The sequence below is a fragment of the Ctenocephalides felis genome, unplaced genomic scaffold (assembly GCF_003426905.1).
Source record: "Ctenocephalides felis isolate EL2017-DRISC unplaced genomic scaffold, ASM342690v1 CF-g0.4_SCAFFOLD_03570, whole genome shotgun sequence".
NCBI lineage: Eukaryota > Metazoa > Arthropoda > Insecta > Siphonaptera > Pulicidae > Ctenocephalides > Ctenocephalides felis.
The window spans coordinates 25,573,232-25,595,194 of record NW_020539724.1 but is presented as its reverse complement, the minus strand read 5'-3'; the positions used below and the strand labels follow the sequence as shown (position 1 = coordinate 25,595,194).

The 21,963-nt window shown below is 29.2% G+C and overlaps 1 protein-coding gene across 1 annotated transcript in view; it reads left to right on the top strand.

Annotated features, from left to right (window-relative positions):
• Positions 1-21,963, top strand: part of LOC113383662 (proton-associated sugar transporter A-like) — a 41,200-nt gene that overhangs the window by 11,266 nt on the left and 7,971 nt on the right. Inside the window, exons 2-3 of the mRNA XM_026621913.1 lie at positions 19,129-19,391; positions 21,640-21,900. Coding sequence (XP_026477698.1) covers positions 19,129-19,391; positions 21,640-21,900 — 524 coding nt within the window. The remainder of the gene's footprint in view (positions 1-19,128; positions 19,392-21,639; positions 21,901-21,963) is intronic.

The window sequence follows — 21,963 nt, the reverse complement described above, 5'->3', positions numbered from 1 at the left end:
TTGTCTCGTTGTCGGTTAAGTTAGAATTTTTTTTATCTATTTAATCTTTATCTGAAAAAAGTCAAGAAATTCATGTCACAACCGTACCCACAAAATTTGTCACAACCATGCTCAACGCACACGAAGGGGCACAACTAGTGTAACCGCCTAAAAAAGGTGATTTTTGGGAATTTATATTAAAAAAACTACTTTATCAATTATTTAAAAACTTCAGGAATATATTTATACATGGTTTAAAAATACATAGTAAAAGTTTTGAAGAAAAAAAATAAATATTTTTTAAGTTATCGTCGATCTCCAACGGCGCGACAAAAAAAAGGCCCTTCACTGCTGCAGTGATTCCGGCCTTCTACGTGGATGAAATTTAAAAAAAAAAATCTCGTTAAACTAGATAATATTGTCTGTAAAATGAACTACGATAAAGAAAAAAAAATCAAAAATTGACAAAATGACGGCGCCAACTCATAAAGGTCTCATCTTTTGAAGCATGATTCATTTTGTAGCCAGCTGTATGTAATTGGTTCGAAACAGTTTTCTGGTCAATGGCTAGTTTCATCTTAATGTCGACAGTGCTGATTTACTTATCTTGCTCGACTTTTTAAAGAATTTCATCCATTTTTTGAACTTTTTTGAGTGATTGGACGAACGGAGCGATGCACGAATTCACATCAAAATTACCAGAACGAAAACGAGCAAACCAATTCTGAGCAGCAAATTTTGATAAAGTACTTTCACCTTAAACAGCATAAATTCTTTCACAATCCTGCGCAGCGTTCTTCCTTTTATCATAATAAATATGGCAAATATAGAGAATTTTTTAAATCATTCTTCTTTCGGTGCGACTAGGAAGTAAATCCGTACAAATGCAACGGAAGTGCGTTACAGCAGACAAGATAAGATAAGAGTCGAGTGCCAATGATTCGTCATTCGCTTTCGATGATATCATTTCCATACGGGTCAATTGTGATTAGTCGTCGTGTATGTGAATAGAGATATGTCGTTGTATGCGTACCGGCCTCAACGTTGTAGGCGTACCGGCGTCAACGTTGTATGCGTACCGGCGTCAACGTTGTATGCCTACCGATATCAACAAGGAAATAGGCATAGATAAATGAACATTTTAAAGTTATGTCGTAGTGCAAATCTCGATCTAATGAAAAATGCCTGAATCAGAAGAATATTTTACCCTGTCTCCCGTAAATAATTATAATGAAAGTAATAAAACAAATGCAGCATTCGCGCCGTGTATGAAACAAATAATTTCTATATTATTCGTAGTTTCTATAAATCTTTAAAATTATTGAAAAGTAAAATATTTTTTAGGCAAAACAGATATTACAGCTGTTCAAAGAATAAAATTATATCGCCAGCGAAAAACACATTTATTACTTGATGAGTGAAGTTGCCAAAACAATATTTGTTTAGGCGTTGTTTAACATAATCCACTGTGTAAACAAATATTATAGAAGTTATTAATCAGCAATTACTTGATTTCTTTAATGAAGGTTCATTTCTAAATGCTAATTACAATGACAAACCGATCATGTCATATTTAAAGTATGACCAAATTATTTGTAAATAACGTCGTATATCAGGGGAAACAAAACGAGCTATTTGCTTTGCCCAATATTTACTTAACCCTCAAAATTATTATAAACAAGGGTTTGAACCGAACCCCAACTGGGACAAACTGGTTTCTTTTCTATATAATTATATTTTCGCCTTCTGGTAAAAAAAATTAGAACATTAGTACGATATTAATGCCGATGTGAGTAAGTTTGCTTAAGTCGTACTACTGCCTAACTCGTACGCCAAATGTATTTTGTGTGACGCTTATAAATAACATCATCTACCGGCGTTGAACTGAACTAATTAGTTTAGTAAGTAAACTGACAAAGCCGGGGATTGGTGATTAGAAATATGGGATTACAATTAGAGGTTTCAGATTTGATACGATTGAGGCTTACGTATGGTTTTTTTATTAATTATAATAATATTATGAAAAGAGTTATATGATCTTTTGAAAATGGTTCCAAATTTACTAGGATGTATGGAAAATGAAAAAAGGAAAAATAAAAATGGCTTATGTAGAGTTAAAAATAATTATTTTATATGAATAAGCAATTTATATAAATATATATAAAAAATCTATAATACATTTCTCAAGTATTTACAAATCTGCACTGCAATTTATTATAAGTCTTTATGACTTTGATGCATTTCCCATGTCGAACTGTACTAGTATGACCAGATATACAACAACAGCAGCAGTTACCTGCAAAATATATATTTGAAACATTTTTCAATAAAATTATTTGCTTAAGCTATTAATAAATATCAAGTATCATAGTGTGATTTGCAGCCAATACAATAAAAAGTGCAAAATAATAAATATTGCAAACATACTTTACTAAATTGTACAAATCGTTCAATACTTAACATTATAAACAGTTGAGTGGTCTAATAAAAAATATCCATTTGCCGTGAAAACTATCTGCTGATGGTATAATTGCATACAGAACACCGACATCTGAAATTTTCTTGTATTTTTATTAAATGTTATACATCAGATATAAAAATAAAATATATTCACCTGGCCATCAAATTTTAGACACGTTTTCTCCAACTTTAACATATGCAATAAATGGCCCGTGGTTCTAGTCTTACAATGGAATAAAAAATAATATTATGATTATAAAGCAAATTTATAATAATCGTTCTACACATAAAAGATTACATTAAAATTAAGCTCTAATAAAAAATCCACGTTCCGACACAAAAACATATTTATTAGGGTAGAGCGGAGCTTAAAATGTCCTTAAGAGGCCGCAGGTAATAATATCCACTACTATTATCTCATAAATAATATAAGTATGAAAATGAAAACTTTTGCATATCTTCACGTTTCAGAAGTTTCTGAACATTTTGGCATACCTCAGAAGAAATGGATGTGTGTGTGTGTGGGTATGTGTATGTGTGTGTGTATGTGTAAAGACAATTATTCGTTGACGATTTTTTGTTCTAAAAATCACTTATATACTTTAAATAAATGATTTTAACTTGGCAATTAAGTTTATATAATACTTAAAAATATTAAACAATGTTTTTCATTTTAAATCCGATTGATTCAGTTTTGTATATTTACGTTTTATAAAATAAGAATAATGAAAGTAACATTATGTATAATGACCTATTTGAAAACATTTAATATTCCTCAATTATTTCATTAAAGTACGGGAATTTGCCTTAGGGCACGATGCCACACGTTACTAGTTATTTTGAATATTATATAATCGCATTATAATTCTTAACTTGAAGTTATAGTAGTCGTCCAAAAATCAATATAGAAATTTTTTGCATCTTGAAAGTTCCTGAACATTTTGGCATACCTTAGTAAAATTGATGTGTGTGTGTGTGTATAGGTATGCATGGATACAAATTTTCTTCCACGTTTGCGGGCGCACGAATCAACCGATGGTTCAAAAAACATTCGATTTCTTTCGATATGAATATGTGCCTGAAGGCAGGTCCAGCCTTTTCGGAGATTCGAAGCAAAGAGTGCAAAAATGAAAAATCGAGTTTTTGAGAGAACCGAGCATCCGATCTGAATGATCTAAAAAACATGATAAGTAGAAGTGATGATTAGTTTTTGGCAAAGGCCGGTCTAGAGATTTCGGAGATACGGAGCTAAAAGTGTGAAAATGAATGTTTGTGAGAGAACTAAGCATCTGATGTTCAGAAAGGATTGAATGATTCAGAAAAACTTTCTGCTTGTGTTGACGAAACGATTGCTTTTGGTGAAAAAAATGTAATTTAATTTTATTTTATTTTCAAAAAAAAAAATATATCTAAATTTCTAAAGCTTACTCATATACTTCGAATAAATAATTTTAACTCTGCAATTCAGTTTATATAAAACGTAAAAATATTAGACAATGTTCTTTATTTTAAATCCGATTAATTAAGTTTTATTTATTTACTTTTCTGTAAAAATATATCAAAGTCGTCGCCCAATTCATTAGCTCTTATATTTTGTCTATAAAATAAGAATAATGAAAGTTACAGTATTCAACTTGTAAACTTGTATTTCAGTTACAGTATTTATAATAATCTATTTGAAAATAAAACAGCGAACATTTCATTACGGTACGAGAAGTTCCAGAAGTTTGTCTTAAGGGGGTTGTTCTTTTTTTTGTTACAAAACATGCAAGGTATTTGTTTTTGTTTTTCTCGAAATGTATTTATCATAAAGACATGCGGTTTTTTTTAAACAAAAATTACAAAATCATAGAATATTATGAAATTTTTTATTTTTTTTTGTTTTGCCGTCATTTTTTAACCAGGGGGCGCCAAAGTGGGCATTGCAAAATCGATCTCGTTTGCGGTGCCACAGATAAATCCGTTGCGCATCGCCTGAAACAAAAAAAAAACGAAACTACGTTGAAGAAGAAGTTTGAATCCAGTCCCCCTACCAAAATGAAAGAAAAAAAGCAAGAAGGAAAAAAATGGCAGCCATTTAAAAATAAAGTGTCCAAAAAGGCCTTTGTTTTGGGACGAGAAGGTTCGCAAAATTTTTTTGCGTAATGTTATCAAGTTGTTTGAGGTAGGGAGACTAGGTATTGCAGTGGTGAACAAATTAAAAAAAAATGCAAGTCGATCCGACTTGTAGTTTTTTTTTAATTTGTGGCACCGCATTGAAAAAGTCAATTTGAGAAAAACGTATTTAAAGTTTTTAATATATTGTACTAAATACACCATTTAATTTAATGTACAAAATACACCATGGTGTTCAAAGATGCTGACACATTAAAAAGGTCATGTGCATGAGGTATTATAATGAAAAAAGGCAGGTGACATACAATAGCTCGCGGAACGATAAAAAAAACGCTTTCAGAGGATCATACGTATAGAGATATATATATCTATAACTTCTTCAAAAAAAATAGATATTGAGATGATCTTTTTTTTTGAATAATTCTAAGGTTTTTAGCTTTCATAATATCAAAAAATCTCAAAACCGAAACAAAAAAATATAAAAAAAGAACAACCCCCTTAAGGCACGATGGACCTTTCTGCGCTCTGGCTGACCCTTTTTACTCCGCCTTTAGAGACAAAGGTTAGATAAATATAAAATAAAATATATTTTTAACTTCCCGTAGGAAAAGTTATAGTAATCGCAAAAAATAGAAAATGAAATTTTTTATATATCTTTACGTTTCAAAGGTTTCTGAATATTTTGGCATACCTTCGAAAAATTGGATGTATGTGTGTGTGTGTGCGGATACAAATATTCATCGAGAATTTCGGGAACACCGATCAACCGATTTGAATAATTCAAAAAAACATTCAAACAGTATTGATAAGGAGACGTGCTGATTAGGTCTTGGCGAAGGCAGGTCTAGCCGTTCCGAAGATATGGAACAAAATGTGCTAAAAACGGTAACTCAGTTTTTAAGAGAACGGAGGGTCCGATTTTAATAATTCAAAAAACATTTTACTTGTATTGACATGATAAACAACTAATTTTTATAAAAGCAGTTCTAGCGGTTTCGGAGATCCAGTAAAAAAGTAAAAAAAAAATCATTTGGCGGGTAAAAATGATCATTAGACATATGTACATAAAATTATCAGCTATTTTAAAGAGATTTTAACAATATGTATAAATTTTGTTTACATTCCTATGGGTTCCGTACCAATGTTTATCCGTTAGACGGCGACGCGGGGCTTACGCGCTTCGATATTTCGCCTCTATGCACTTAAAGCAGTACGATTGCTTCGAAAAAAGGTTCAGAACTTTCGAAATGTTTCAAAATAAAGAAAACATTTTTTTTCAAAAAGTCCTTTTTGCAAAAAAATATAAAAAAATCAAAAATTTATAGTTACTCAAAAATCTATTTTTTTTTTACGAAGTAAATTTTTTTCTTAAATGTTAATCTTTTTAAAAAAATAATTTTTGGTACAGGAAGTGCCAGCAATTTACCTTAAGGCACGATGCCATGCGTCCCTCTAGTTCAGTAATTAATTAGCTGAGAATTTTATTTTCGATAGTTGATTGTTTGATATGTCTTTTTGTGGTGATGTAGTTGGTTTGGATTTCATATTATAATAACTAAAAGTCAAATTGTACCTTTGTGCTCCGCTCTACGGATTTAGAATATTCAACTTTGTTGCATGAAACTTTCCATATAATATAAAGCATAAATATCTTTTGAATGTGTAGATTTTATATAAAATTTGAAAATTGATCAATAACAATTCTGCAATAAATCTTTCATGCATAGAACATTACTTGCAACTTTATATAATATATAATTTTATTAATATTTTTTATTAATATAACAAATTACAAACCTCGTTTTTAATCCGTTCACATGGTGTAGAAATAAGGAATAGCATTCCATAAGAGTTTAAAATCCATTTGAAAATCATTGGTATACTAGAATTCCATTCTCCGTATAATATCATATTTTTGTACAACTGATACATTTCCGCTACAATATTTTGAAACATACATGCACAAATGAAAACTATATTTGATGCGTATATATCATTGAGCGCCGCACTGTATTTGAATATTTTGTTCTGAATTTCCATCACATTGAGTAGATCATTGTAATGACCATTTTTTGGCATTACAAAAATTCGATTTTGTGATTCATTTAAAGTTTTCAAATATGCATTGATCAGTTTAATACGCTGATGTAGTAGCCACACTATATTGCTGAATTGAGACATTGATATTGCAGCCATATAAAAAGCAAAATCTACCCCGAAAAGTAGAATTAAAATATCGTAATTGCTATCATGCTTGTAAATCCGACAAGATAAGTGAATTATAAATACAGATAGAAAGAGCACAATTTCACCTTTCACCCAATATGACATACATTTGTATGGAACCCAAAATCCAAGTTTTCTGAATGTACAATCAATATCCACTAAGCCTTCATATATTTCACATATTTTTACACGATTTATATAAACTGTTGAAATGGACATGAGTGTGGCTATGTAGCCAATTCCTACTTCCATGACATAGTTTACTTGTAATGCTAAATCGTCTTGTTTGTAAATTGTAAAAGTTCTGTAATAAGTAATCATCACAGCTATTGTTACGGCACCCTCTAAAATCAAACATTGTAAAATATGCCAAATAACGATATTCAGAGGCTGGAACTTTTTTGCATTTATTTCATACGGTGCCAAACAAAATAATTTATAAATATAGTAAATTGGTTTCACCGTCTTCTGGAATGTTCTGTTGTCAATTATCATAATTATTTGCAGGTTACTCAAATAAACACATAATATATATAATACTACTATTCATTAAATAATTTTGCATAAATATCACCAAATTCATTTTAATAATTAGTTTTTACAAATATACGAATCACAAACTAGCGATAAAATGTAGCACGACATAATTTTGGCTTCATTATTTTTTCATGAATTACTACGAATAATTTTGTTTGACTTTGACTAACATCTGGAATATGTAATCGACTAAGTACACGCCTTTCCATAAATCATAAATACATAACTGTTATACAAAACATTAATTATGGAATCTATACTTTTTTCATATTTTTATTTTATGTACAATTTAATAAATTTTTGCGACTTGTTACTATGAAAACAATACCAAATGATTACGGATATGTTTTGATTGTTTACGCCAAGCTCGTGTTAATTATTCAGGTGGGTCATTAATAACCAAACAAATCAAGGTGACATAGATTTTAATGACATAGATTTTAATATATTATATATACTTTTTATATATGTATATGTAATATATACATATATAAATCAGAGCTGAGCTTCAAGGTCCGCGGGTATAAAAGTCCGCCACTGATATCTCAAAAACCAGAAAAGTTAGAAACGATTTAATAACAATATTTGAAAGTAAAGGAAAATAACATATAACCCACCATCAACTTTTTTTACAATGTTACTATCGGGAAAAAATCGGCAATCGGTTAAATATCCATAACATAAGTACATATTTCCTTTCGTTGTTATTTGTTTTGGTTGTGAGCACTGTTGTTTAGCTTACGAGACCTCAAGATGATTTGCACCTTTTAAGTACATAATATTAAATTGTGTTATTTAATATAATATTAGTTTCAAGGTAGATATAGCAAATGTTTTCATATAACCGCCATAATAGCTTTTGTGGATGAGGTAAAAAGGATCAACTGAACCGTCCCCTGGCAAATGCGTAAACAATAAGAAATTAGTAAAAAAATAAGAAAACTAGTAAATTAAATTCAAAATTTAGTTTAAAACAAGAAATTTTACAAGAGAAGAATTAAATTAATAGTTCTTTCACCTCTGCGGATAAATATTTCTGAAGAAATTCTAGTTATCTTTATAAAAAAAGTTCTTATAAATTTTATATTTCACATTGGCTGAATATTGTCGCTAGTATTTCGTAAAATACTTTTAAAAATGAAAATTCACTGCCAGTCGAATAAAATGGGACAGATGACAAATGTTAGAAAAATAGTGGAAAAACACCTTTCCAGAAATAGGAATTTACTGGTTTTTTACTAAACATAGCTTGATAGTTTTTGTTTGACACGTTTTATTTGTTGTGATATATTTCATTTGGTTTAGACAAACATGACGAAACATCTGCATTTTTCTTTCAATTCAATTTTGTTAAAAAAATCACACACTATAGTCCATGGTTTTTCACTCAATTCAAATATGTCAAAACATCTACATTTTTTACTCAATTCAATCTTGTTAAAATATCAAATGCTATAGTCCATATGGTTTTTCACTCGATTCAAATATGTCAAAACATCAACACTTTTCACTCAATTCAATCTTGTTAAAAAATCAAAGGCTATTGTCCATGGTTTTTCACTCGATTGAAACATGTCAAAACATCTACATTTTTCACTCAATTCAATCTTGAAAAAAAAAATCAAACAATATAGTCTGGTTTTTCACTCAACTCAAACATGTCAAAACATCTACATTTTTCACTCAATTCAATCTTGTTAAAAATCAAAAACTATAGTCCAAGTTTTTTACTCAATTCAATCATGTTATAAAATCAAAAACTATAGTCCATGGTTTTCACTCAATTCAAACATGTTAAAACCCCTACATTTTTCACTCAATTCAATCTTGTTAAAAATCAAAAACTATAGTCCATAGTTTTTTACTCATTCAAACATGTCAAAACATCTACATTTTTTATTCAATCTAGTTAACAAAATCAAAGGCTATAGTCCGTAGTTTTGCACTCAATTCTACATATTTCACTCAATTTAAGCATGTCAAAACACCTACATTTTTTATTCAATTCAATCTTGTTAAAAAATCAAAGACTATAGTCTATGGTTTCTCACTCAATTCAAACATGTCAGAGCATCTACATTTTTCACTCAATTCAATCTTGTTAAAAATTCAAAGACTATGGTCCATAGTTTTTCACTCAACTCAAACATGTCAAAACATCTACATTTTTCACTCAATACAATCTTGTTAAAAAATCAATAACAATAGTCCATAGTTTTTTACTCAATTCAAACATGTCAAAACATCTACATTTTTCACTCAATTCAATCTTGTTAAAAAATCAATAACAATAGACCATAGTTTTTTACTCAATTCAAACATGTCAAAACATCTACATTTTTCACTCAATTCAATCTTGTTAAAAAATCAATAACAATAGTCCATAGTTTTTTACTCAATTCAAACATGTCAAAACATCTACATTTTTCACTCAATTCAATCTTGTTAAAAAATCAATAACAATAGTCCATAGTTTTTTACTCAATTCAAACATGTCAAAACATCTACATTTTTCACTCAATTCAATCTTGTTAAAAAATCAATAACAATAGTCCATAGTTTTTTACTCAATTCAAACATGTCAAAACATCTACATTTTTCACTCAATTCAATCTTGTTAAAAAATCAATAACAATAGTCCATAGTTTTTTACTCAATTCAAACATGTCAAAACATCTACATTTTTCACTCAATTCAATCTTGTTAAAAAATCAATAACAATAGTCCATAGTTTTTTACTCAATTCAAACATGTCAAAACATCTACATTTTTCACTCAATTCAATCTTGTTAAAAATCACAGGCAATAGTTCATAGTTTTACACTCAAATTAAACATGTCAAAACACCTACATTTTTTACTCAATTCAATTTTGTACAAAAATCAAAGACTATAGTCCATGGTTTTTCACTCAATTCAAATATGTCAAAACATCTACATTTTTCACACAATTCATTCTTGTTAAAAAAAATCAAAGTTAAAGTCCGCGATTTTCAGTTTACTCAAACATGACAAAAAAAATCTACATTTTTCAGTCAATTCAATATTAATAAAAAAACAAAGTTTGTAGTGTATAGTTCCTCATATCTCATTACAATTTTGATCAGTTTTCTTAATACTTTGTCTCCCATTTCTTATTGTATTAAATGATATCTCAATTTTCATATTATTTATATTCCTTAAATGCCACTTAAAACCATCAGTTGTTATCAGTTATTTTCTATTATTTATTTATTAAGTAGCAGCTTTAAAACCCTCGTTAAAATCTCCCATGATCACCTTATTGAACTCAACCCTTTTGAGTCCTGAGCCAACATTTCACAATCTGTTCATAAATTTAATTTATTTGCTATTCATAAATTTTTAGTTGAATTTTAAATCTTTATAATAATTCGAGTTTGTTAATTCTTAGATTTTTATGTTATTAATGCTTTTTTAATATATTTGATGTATGAACCCGTATGATGACGTTAATTAATTAAATTAATCCTTATATTTAATTCGTTTGATTTTATGATATACTAATCGTGATTACCAAATCTAAACAGATTACGTTTATCAGTTACTTTACTTGCTAGTTACTTTGTATTATAGTAATTAAAGTGAAATCCTTTATTTTGAGTTGAAATTTTAAAGTAAATGCTATAAGTAAATTCTATAAATAATCTTACCATAAATTTCACATATTTCTTAATACTATTAAGAACACCAAACCACATTAAATTATTAACTCCAAATTAAATTGAGATTAATATAAGTTTAATTCTGCTGTAAGTGAAGTGGCGTAAAATTACCTTTTTGTGAAAATGTTGTGCGTACTTTTGCAGAGTATTCAAAATAAAACTTTTCAAATTTTACATTTTATTTAAATCAACTACAAAATACTAAGTTATCTAATCATAGAACTTAATAAGAATTTATTTTATTATATAATATAGTATACGTAATATAATATAGTAACGGTAATCAATATAGTAATGGTAATATAGTATACGTAAAATAGTTTGGTTGTAATAATATGGTACATTGATATTCACATATGAGCATTTTACCATTAGAGTTAATTAAAAACAATAATGCGAGATTCAAGTTAATAGTGAAACTAGCTGTAAGTGGAATTCTGTCTTAAGGCAATTAGGGCATCGTGCCTTAAGGCAAATTGCTGGAACTTCCCGTACCAAAAATTATTATTTTTTTTAAAAACGATTAACATTTTTGAAAAAAATTTACTTCGAAAAAATAAGATTTTTGAGAAACTATAAATTGGACAAAAAATTACTTTTTTTTTTGACAAAAAAAATTTTTTTTTAAAAATTTTTTTTTAAAAAAAATTTAAAAAAAAAAATTTTTTTTTTTGAAAAAAAAAACTGTTTTCTTCATTTTGACATATTTTGGAAGATCTGAACTTGTTTTTCAAAGCAATCGCACTGCTTTAACTGCATAGAGACAAAATATAAAGCGCGTAAGCGCGGCGTCGCTGTCTAACGGGTAAACATTGATGCGGAACCCATAGGAAAATAAACAAAATTTATACTTATTGTTAAAATCTCTATAAAATATCTGAAAATTTGATGTGCATATGTCTAATGATCATTTTTGATCGCCAAATGGCATTTTTTTTTTACTTTTTTTGTTAGATCTCCGAAACCGCTAGACCTGCCTTTATGAAAATTTAATCAATTCTTTATCTTGCCAATACAAGTAAAATGTTTTTGGAATTATTAAAATCGGACACTCCGTTCTCTTAAAAACTGAGTTACTGTTTTCGGCACTTTTTGCCCCGTATCTCCGGAACGGCTAGACCTGTCTTCGCCAAAAACTAATCAGCACGTCTACTTATCAATACGAATCGAATGTTTTTTGAATTATTCAAACCGGTTGATCCGTGTTCCCGAAATCGTCGATGAAAGTTTGTATCCGCACATACATACACACACGCACACACACACACACACACACATACATCCATTTTTTCTAAGGTATGCCAAAATGTTCAGAAACCTCTGAAACGTAAAGATATATAAAAATTTTCATTTTCGACTTTTTTGCGATTACTATAACTTACGTAGGATAAGTTATAGTAATCGCAAAAAAATCGAAAATGAAAATGTTTATATACCTTTACGTTTCAAAGGTTTCTGAATATTTTGGCATACCTTAGAAAAAATGGATGTATGTGTATGTGTCTGCGTATATGTGTGTGTATGTGTGTGCGGATACAAATTTTCGTCGACGATTTCGGGAACACCGATCAACCGATTTGAATAAATAAAAAAACAATCGATTAGTATTAATAAGAAGACATGCTAATTAGTTTTGGCAAAGACAAGTTAGCCGTTTCGAAGATACGGGCAAAAAGTGCCAAAAACAGTGACCCAGTTTTTAAGAGAACAGAGCGTCCGGTTTTAATAATTCAAAAAATAATTAACTTGTATTGACAAGATGAAGAACTGTTTAAATTTCTGGGAAGGCAGGTCCAGCGGTTATGGACTTTCAATAAAAATAAGTTAAAAGAATGTCATTTGGAATCAAAAATGTTTATTGGACATATATACATCAAATTATCAGATATTTTATAGAGATTTTAATAATGTGTGCGCATTTTGTGTAAATTTTTTTGGGTTCCGTGCCAAGATTTTTGAATACGGTACGAGAAGTTCCAGCAATTTGTCTTAAGGCACGATGTCATGCACCCCACTAGTTTTATTAAAAAATTGCATATTTTCAATCTCAAGCGTACTATCTCAAGCATAAATTGGAAAAGTGCTTGGATGTTACTGTAATCGTGATTCCTAAATCTTTTTTTTTTTTTTTTTACAATTTATTTTTGTTAAATTCCTAAATCTGAAATGAAAAATCTCAGTAAGCTTTTTCGGCGGTCCACTTCAGGCTGTGTTTTAATCACAGTTGTAGTGTACTAGTGCAGTGCTTTGTTTTTTGTTGTCTGTAGTCTCCGTAAGTTCGTGAGCATAGAAGCATACAAAAAACTTGATGAGCTTGAGCTTGAGTGGCTTGAAAGAGATCTCAGCAGATTTATCGTACCAAACTCCAAATTTGATGTTTGTATGCCTGGTAATTCTGAGTCTACAATCGAGGTTCTTAGCCAAAATATTCTATCCATTGTTATTATTTTGTCAATATCTGTCAGTCTACTTTTTTATGCCTCCTTGTAAACAGAATCCGTCTCCGTATTATGCGAATTCGTTCTAATTTGCCTATATTTTTGTAATTATTTGTCTGGTTAATCTGAATGAAATGTAAGTAAAGTGGCATATTTACCATAGTAATTAATTGCTTTTTCAAAAAATTATTTTTGATTTCAAATATTTTTTGTTTACATCTAATAAGTAATTATTTCCAATGCAGGTATTAGATTATGTTAGTTGGTCCTGATATCAATTAGCAGCATGGTAAATTGGATTAGTAATACTAAATAAACTATAATGGCTGCTGTAAGCTGTAAAATATTATATTATTATTTACCATTATGCCATTAAACCTTTACATTTACATAATGATATTTTATCAAATCAAAGATTTGTCTGATAGTATAAAACTTACATTGGTGACCAACGAATGATCCAATGTGAAAAAATCATTAGCTGTAAATTTTATCCGCTGGTGAAGAATTTGCAGGGAAAACAATGTGATCTGAAATGTAACAATCAGTAAAATTCTAGCTGATTTCATTCTCTAATATGAAATAAAAGAACTTGGTGTTATTTCAGTCATAAGCTAAATTTCCATGTATTTCTAACTATTAAATATATTCATTAAAGGTAAATCTTAAAATTTATACAAAACACGAATGTTTATGAATTTTCTCCTTAGAATCTTAGATTATCTGATATCTAACAAATTGATCAAAAGACACGGTTTACGTTTTTTAGACAAATGGTCCATTGGATTTTGGCAATTTGAAAATTGTGGAAACATGTAAAAATGTATAAAAGGTAGAAAGGGGGTTAAAGATTTGCTGGTTGAATGATAAACCACCAATATCTCAAAAACAAATAAAGTTAGAATTTTTTAAACAACAATGATTCAAAGTAGAGGGTAAAAAATGTGTATCATAAAATAAACGGCCATGTTTATAGATCTATAACAAAAGAATTTTCTTTCGTTGTTACTTTTTTTTGGTTGTGAGCACTGTTGTTTTGTTTATGAGTACTTAATATAATTTTTAAGTATGCATTTTTCAATTGTTTTATAAGATGTATGTTAATGTTAGATTCAATTGATATTCCTTTATAATTTTTGAATTGGAACACAAGTGGGTGAGGTAAAAAAGGCCAACTAAACTTACGCTAGAAAATAGTAAGTAAAAGAGTAAATTGGGTTAAAAAAAGCAATTTTACAAAAAATAAGTTGAATTAAGTTATTTTAATTCTGCAGGTGAATATTTCTCACAAAATACTAGATCAATATATACTGTGTTATTTTTGTAAAAAAAATGTGCCCAAGAAACTTATATTTTGCCTTAGTTGAACATTGTAGCTATTATTTTTAAAAATTTCTTTAAAATTGAAAATGAGACATTGAATCTCTTTGCTCTCTTGGCTGTTTTATTTTATCCCTTCTATGAGGTAAAAAAGCACAGATGACAAATTTTCGAAAAATACTAAAAAAACACATTTACGATATAATCACATTTCGTATATAATGAGGATTTTATATTTGTTATATGTGGTAATATAATGTAGGTTATTTGATTTTAGTCAATATAAATACTTAAGTTCAAATTGGACCTATGTGTATTGGAAAATCTTAAACGTATTTTGCTAAAATTAAATAATAAATTGCATTTACAATTTGAAGTGAGACATTTAAAAAAAGTCAATGAAGACTGAGCTAGTAATTCCGAACTTTGTCCATTTTTTTCTTTGAAAGTAATATTTTAGAGCAAACTTTATATTATATACCTGTTCTTCAAAGTGCTCATTTGTTTCTTCTAATACCAAGGAGTGTAGAATGTGTCCAGTGTATCTAGTCTGAAATGTTTCCCAATGTAAAAAATATATTTAAAATATATTTAATCACTTTTATGATTTAAAAATGCATACGTACTTCACATTTCAATTTTTCACATGGCGTGGCTATTAAAAATAACATTGCATAAGAATTTAAAAGCCATTTGGCCATCATAAGTGTAGAAGGACCCCAAGTATTATCTATCGATATCGATTTGTATAATTGATACATTTCTGATATTATGTTTTGGAACATAAATGCACAAACTATTAAAATTTGCGTTGCGAATATATCGTTTATCATTTTACTATAAATGTAAATTTTGTTACTTATGTTCATAGCATTAGATATGTGCACGTGGTTATAAAAATATTTATTCAAAAATGCAGTTTTATGCTTGGGATTATTTAAACTTTTTAAAAATTTATTTACTAGAACTGCACGTTGTTGGAGTAATAACAAAAAGTTGGAAAACTGTGATAGAAATAAAGCTATCATGAAAAATGTGTAATCAACGCATATAAACATTATAATAATATGAACCAAAATCCGATTTTGATATAATCGACAAATTATATGTATGGCTAGCAAACATATTGCCAATATAATTTCTCCTTTCGCGAACTTCTTAGTATTTTCATAAGAAACTGCAATGCCCATTTGGTTAAAAACTTTATCAATCATTTCGATACCATCAAAAATTTCACAAAATTTGAATCGATGCACATAAGTTACTAATAAAGCAAATAATGTTAGTATTACACCTATTCCGATTTCGATGAAATAATTTACTTGCAATGCTGCATCTTCATATTTGAGGAAAAAATTAAAAAACCATTGAGAGAAAGTTAAAACATTTGCTGATATAAGAATTGCAGCAATTAAACAACAATATAAAATGTAAAAAATGCCCCGTTGATATGCCACAAATTTTAATTGTGGTTTCTCCAATATTTGGATTGGACCTAACCCAAATAATTTATAAACGCAAAATATCGGTTTTATTGCTTTGAAGAATTCACTGTCTGTAGTCATCACTTAAAATTAGTTTTGTTCATCAGATAAACTTATATATCTTCTTCAATTATTATCATTAATTCTATTATTTTCTTTATATTCTATTATTTTGTTTATAAGTAAAAATCACACTAAACAAAGTTATTATTCATCAAGTTATGACAGATAATTCTTTATTCACGACACATAATTTAGTTCTTGGAAAATCGTAATGGATTATTTTTAATGACTAGTTGTTAAAATCACGATTTACAAGCACGTGCTGTTACTTTTCCTAATAATTATCACAACGTTTTCATATATATTGTCAATCGATAATTCATTACTTACTATAACAAATATAATATAATATGCACAAACTGTATTTCACTAATAACGAGACACAATTAGTAAAAATATTCTTGTTTTCTTATAAATAAATCAATCCATGACTTTGTTTCTGAAATAAATGTGAATGCGCATAAAACCTTCTTATAAGTAATAAAATTTAAAAAAGCAGTTTTTCTGAAATTTGGAAATATAAAATAATTTTATATTATAATATTAATAGTTTATTCTTTCTTGATAATTCTAATGTTTATTTTTTACAACTTTTGAAATCTTTCTCAAATATTTTATTTGAATAAAATTCATTTAAAAAAAATTGTAGAAAACTACTGCTTATTGAATAGGGTAAAGCAGGCACAAAAGTCCAATTTGGTTTTCAGAAATTATGCTGTCTAAACCAAATAAAATACATAAAAAAATAACATGTATAAAATAAAAAACTATCGAATTATGTTCATAAATTTCCAGACAATTCCTAATAATAAAAATGTGTTCTTTGTAAAATTTTCTATGATTTGCCGTCATTTCCCTTTTACTACCCCCATGGGATAAGAAAGAAACGTGGAGACAAATTGGGAACAAAAACCCAAAGTTTTAATTTTAATTTTAAATAATATGTATTCATTATTTAAAACAAAAAATTAAAAATTTGGTTTGTTTGTAATACCATGCCTTCACATAGTAAACACAATTGTAACAGTATTTAATTTTAAATTTGAGTTTGAGATGCCCTAAACTTGAATATATTTGAGTAGCAAAACTTAAAGGTTTGCGGGTAAAAAGCCACCAATTAAATAAAATTGTATCCATAAAAAAATAATTTTGCATTGGTTGAATATCATAGCTACTATTTCATAAAATTCTTTTATTAAAAATAAGACATTGGACCTGTTTGCCCGCTGGCAATATACTTTTACGGCGCCTTTGGGATAAACTATTTGGTATTGGTATTTTGCCTTGAGGCAAGTTACATAAACTTCCCAAAATGTATAAATAATAGACTTAATCAATGAAAAATAAATTAGTTTATGAGTGATTAAAAATATTCCGAGTGGATTTATTACACATAATTGAAAGCAAACGAACACGTTAACTCGGAGAATTTTCTAAAAGCAAATGTTCAAAAATCAATAAATTTTATAATTGAACCAATTTCCGTAGGACTGGTTTACTATGTTCAAGACCAAGCACTCTATCGTTACCAACTAAATCATCTAATTTTAATTTTAACAAACGTTAAAAAAACTACTCATTTTCTCAATCTTTGTTGAATTTTTAAAATTAAACTACTTGTCGTGAGGCCGTAATATTTCAGTAAGTTTTATAAGACCATATTATATATCGCCAAAAAAAGTTGCTTTGAAATCGGCTTAAATTACAAAAAACAGCTCGGTAGATTCAGTATCATTCCCAACTGATATCTTTCGAACTCTTTTTGATTTTTTAAAATCGATTCGGTAGTATGAGCTTAAATGTGGACGAAAAGCTTAACACTTTTTTTCAAATTACAAAGAAACGGCTCCGCAGATCGTTTGATCACTGCTCCGCAGATCACTGAGATACATCAAATAGCTTTTAAATTTCTGAAATCGGTTCAGGCGTTTTAAAGAAAACGTCGATCGAAAGTCTAATTTTGACAAATAACAAAAAAACGATACTAATTTTTGCAAACTTTGAAGAATTTTTAAAATTAAACGACTTGTCGTAGGGCCATAATATTTTAGTATGATCTATAAGACTATGGTATATACTGTCAAAAAAAGTCATAAAAATCGTCGAATTTTTTTTTTAACTCCCAACCAATAGCTTTCAAACGGTTTTTGAATTTTCAAAATCGATTCAGGATTGCGGGCTAAAACGCAGACAATTTTTTTTTACTTTTCTGCGATTTACAAAGAAACGGCTCGGCTGATCGTCGCGAAAAACTCAGAAACACTAGTCCTCATCAAGATACATCGAATGGCTAACCGTTTTTTAGAAAACGTCGATTAACGGCAAAAAATCTGTTCACATACATGCACACACATACTCACGCACATACTTTTTCCAAATTTGGTCTCATTCGATTCAGAATGGCTTGAAACGTCGAGAAAACATAAAATTAGCGAATCGGATTTTTTGATGAAAACATAAACTTCTCTTTAGGGAAGTTAAAAACCAATAGAAAAATTAAAAAAAAAAACAGCAAAAAAACAACATTCTATAATGATGAATGAGCTGGAAATTTTACTGAACATAGCACATCACTCAATAAGTCTGTGGGATTATTTTATTTATATTTGAGTATTAAATTTGGAATAATTCATAGTTGAAATGCAGACTTTTGTATTTCTATAATCTGCAATATGACATATATAGCGTATCATGGAAATATTAAAGTGCGTTTAAATCATCGCGTCACTCGAAACGCCAGTAAACGTCAACATCATAGAGATTAACCCATGTTTCACTAAACCAAGCAAACGAGAGCATACAATGCGACTTTTTTCATTTTCAGGCGCAAAACAACCAGAGAACTCCTAAGCTTAAGTTGCTCGGTAATGGGCATAGAATTTGCTTATGCGGCCGAGACAGCGTTTGTAACTCCGGCTCTACTTCAGATTGGAATTCCGCACAAATGCTTGTCTTTTGTCTGGGCACTATCACCATTTATCGGGTTCTTCGCAGGGCCACTACTTGGTTCCATGAGTGATCGATGCACATCATCTTATGGACGACGCAGACCATTCATTTTTGTGCTAGCGATTCTAATTGTTATAGGTAAGTAATAAAAAATATATTTCTATACTGAATATTGATATTTCATAAGAAATATTAAATTGATCAAAATCAGAAAAATTTTTAATAATTTGTTGGCAGTGCGGAAAGTCGCCGTGTTTGCGATTTATATATACTTCTTTTACCTATGATCATGGTTATAGTTATTGGCACTAATTATGTTTCATCAACAATATACTGTTTATCAATCGTTACAATCCAAATGAAACAAGGTAAAAACATTAAAAACTAGTGGTGTATGGCATTGGGCCATAAGGCAAATTGCTGGAACTTCTCGTACCGTAACAAAATGTTCGAGAAATTTTAAATGTTTTCAAATAGATTAGTATAGATACTGTTGAAATTATTTGTTTAAAGTATATTAGAACTTTAGTCCTTGTCAAAAACTAATCACCTCTTCTCCCGATCATTTAAAATTGAATGTTTTTCAACTTCGCGTGGGGCAAGTTATAGTAATCGCAAAAAAATCGAAAATGAAAACTTTTATACATGTTTTCGTTTCAAAGGTTTCTGAACATTTTAGCATACCTCAGAAAAATGGATGTATGTGTGTGTGTGCAGAAACAAATTTTTGTCGAGACTTTAGGAACATGAATCAACCGATTTGAATAATTCAAAAAACATTTGATTCATATTAATAAGGAGACGTGCTGAAGATACGGGACAAAAAGTGCCAAAAACAGTAAATTAAGAGAACGGGGCGTCCGATTTTAATAATTCAAAAAACATTTTACTTATATTGACAGGATAAAAAACTTATGAAATTTTTGGGAAGGCAGGTCTAGCGGTTATAAACTCTCAATAAAAATAAGTTAAAAATATGCCTTTTGACGGTCAATAATGATCATGATTTTCATAATGTGTACACATCTCGTGTATTTTTTTTGGGGTTCCGTACCAAGATTTTTAATTACGATACGGGAAGCTCCAGCAATTTGCCTTAAGACACGATGCCATGCACCCCACTAGTTAGATCATTCAAATCGGATACTCTTTTTCTCAAAAACTCGATTTGAATATTCTGCACTCTTTGCTCCGTATCTCCGTAACGGCTGGACCTGCCTTTGCCAAAAACTAATCAGCACATCTCCCTATCAATAGGAATCGAATGTTTTTTGAACCATTCAAATCGGTTGATCCGTGCGCCCGAAAACGTGGACGCTAAATGCGGACATACAAAATACACGCACACACACATGTTTAAAAACCTTCAAAACGTGAAGATATGCAAAAATTTTCTTTTTCGATTTTCGGCCCTTTACTATAACTATAATATGGAAAATTAATGAAATAATTGTTTTATTTCGCCCTCTTATGTATGTAACATAAGTAAACTTATTTAAGCTTTTGTTTAGAAGAGCTTAACAAAGATCAGCACCAAGACTTCATACGGGTTTTATTTCTATATTCAACAACATACGGATTAGTATAAAATCTCATGAGTTAATTGTTACCTAAAATATGAATTATGAATTATGAATAATTTTAAAATGTTATATGTACTTCAAAAAAATTTGGCAATATGTCAAATAAGAGCACAAAAATATAGCCGGATTAGTCTCACGTTGCCTTCGTCCTTATAACTTATATTATTAACTTAGAAACAATATCTGAAGATAACTTTGATGTTCAAAGTTTCATAGATATTCGTTTTATGTAGTTTTTATAGTCTTATTATCTTCACGAGGGAGTAGATTGTTTTCGTGAAAAAATCCAATTTACTAATTTTATGTTTTCTCGGCGTTTCAAGTCATTATGGTTCGAATGAGACTAAATTTGGAAGAACTATGTATGCAAGTGTCTGCATGAGACGACCAAAAACGGCTAGACCAATTTCAAAAATTTAAAAGTCATACGATGTAACTTGATTGCTACAATCGCTGGAGAATTTTGAAATCTGCTCAGCCCTTCTTTTGTAATTGGCAAAAAAAAAAGTAAAATTTTTCACTAACGTTTTAGGCCACAATCTTGATTCATTTTAAAAGAATTTAAAATGATTAAAGAAATATTGGTTGAGAATCATGTTGATTAGTTCATGCAACTTGTCTCAAGGCAAAATGCAGCTAACAACTAATTAAAACAGTATTTACATTATTATGCTACAGACAAATGACATCGCATCCAATATAACCTTACAACGTTATTGAATTGACTTGTGTTGTTAATGTGTTAATAGATTACTTTGAATTTATTTAAATTTTCTTACTTGACAGCATTTTTTTATTCCCAGGATTGTTGCTGCTACCGAATGGAGAAGTTTTGGGACACTTTTTAGGTGATGATTTTGAATATTTTAATCATACCAATTTTAAAGATATACATCCTCATCGAATAAGTGCATCTACAGCAGATGTAGAAGATCATTCGAATAAGATGGAGTCACATAAATGGGGAGTTATTTTGACGATACTAGGTACTGTTTTGTTAGATTTTGCATCGGATGCTTCACAAAGCCCGGCGAGGGCTTATCTGGTCGACATGTGTATTCCAGGTAATTGCATAAATATAATATATGGTAAGTTGAATTAAGGCTTATTTGTATTAAACTCAATAT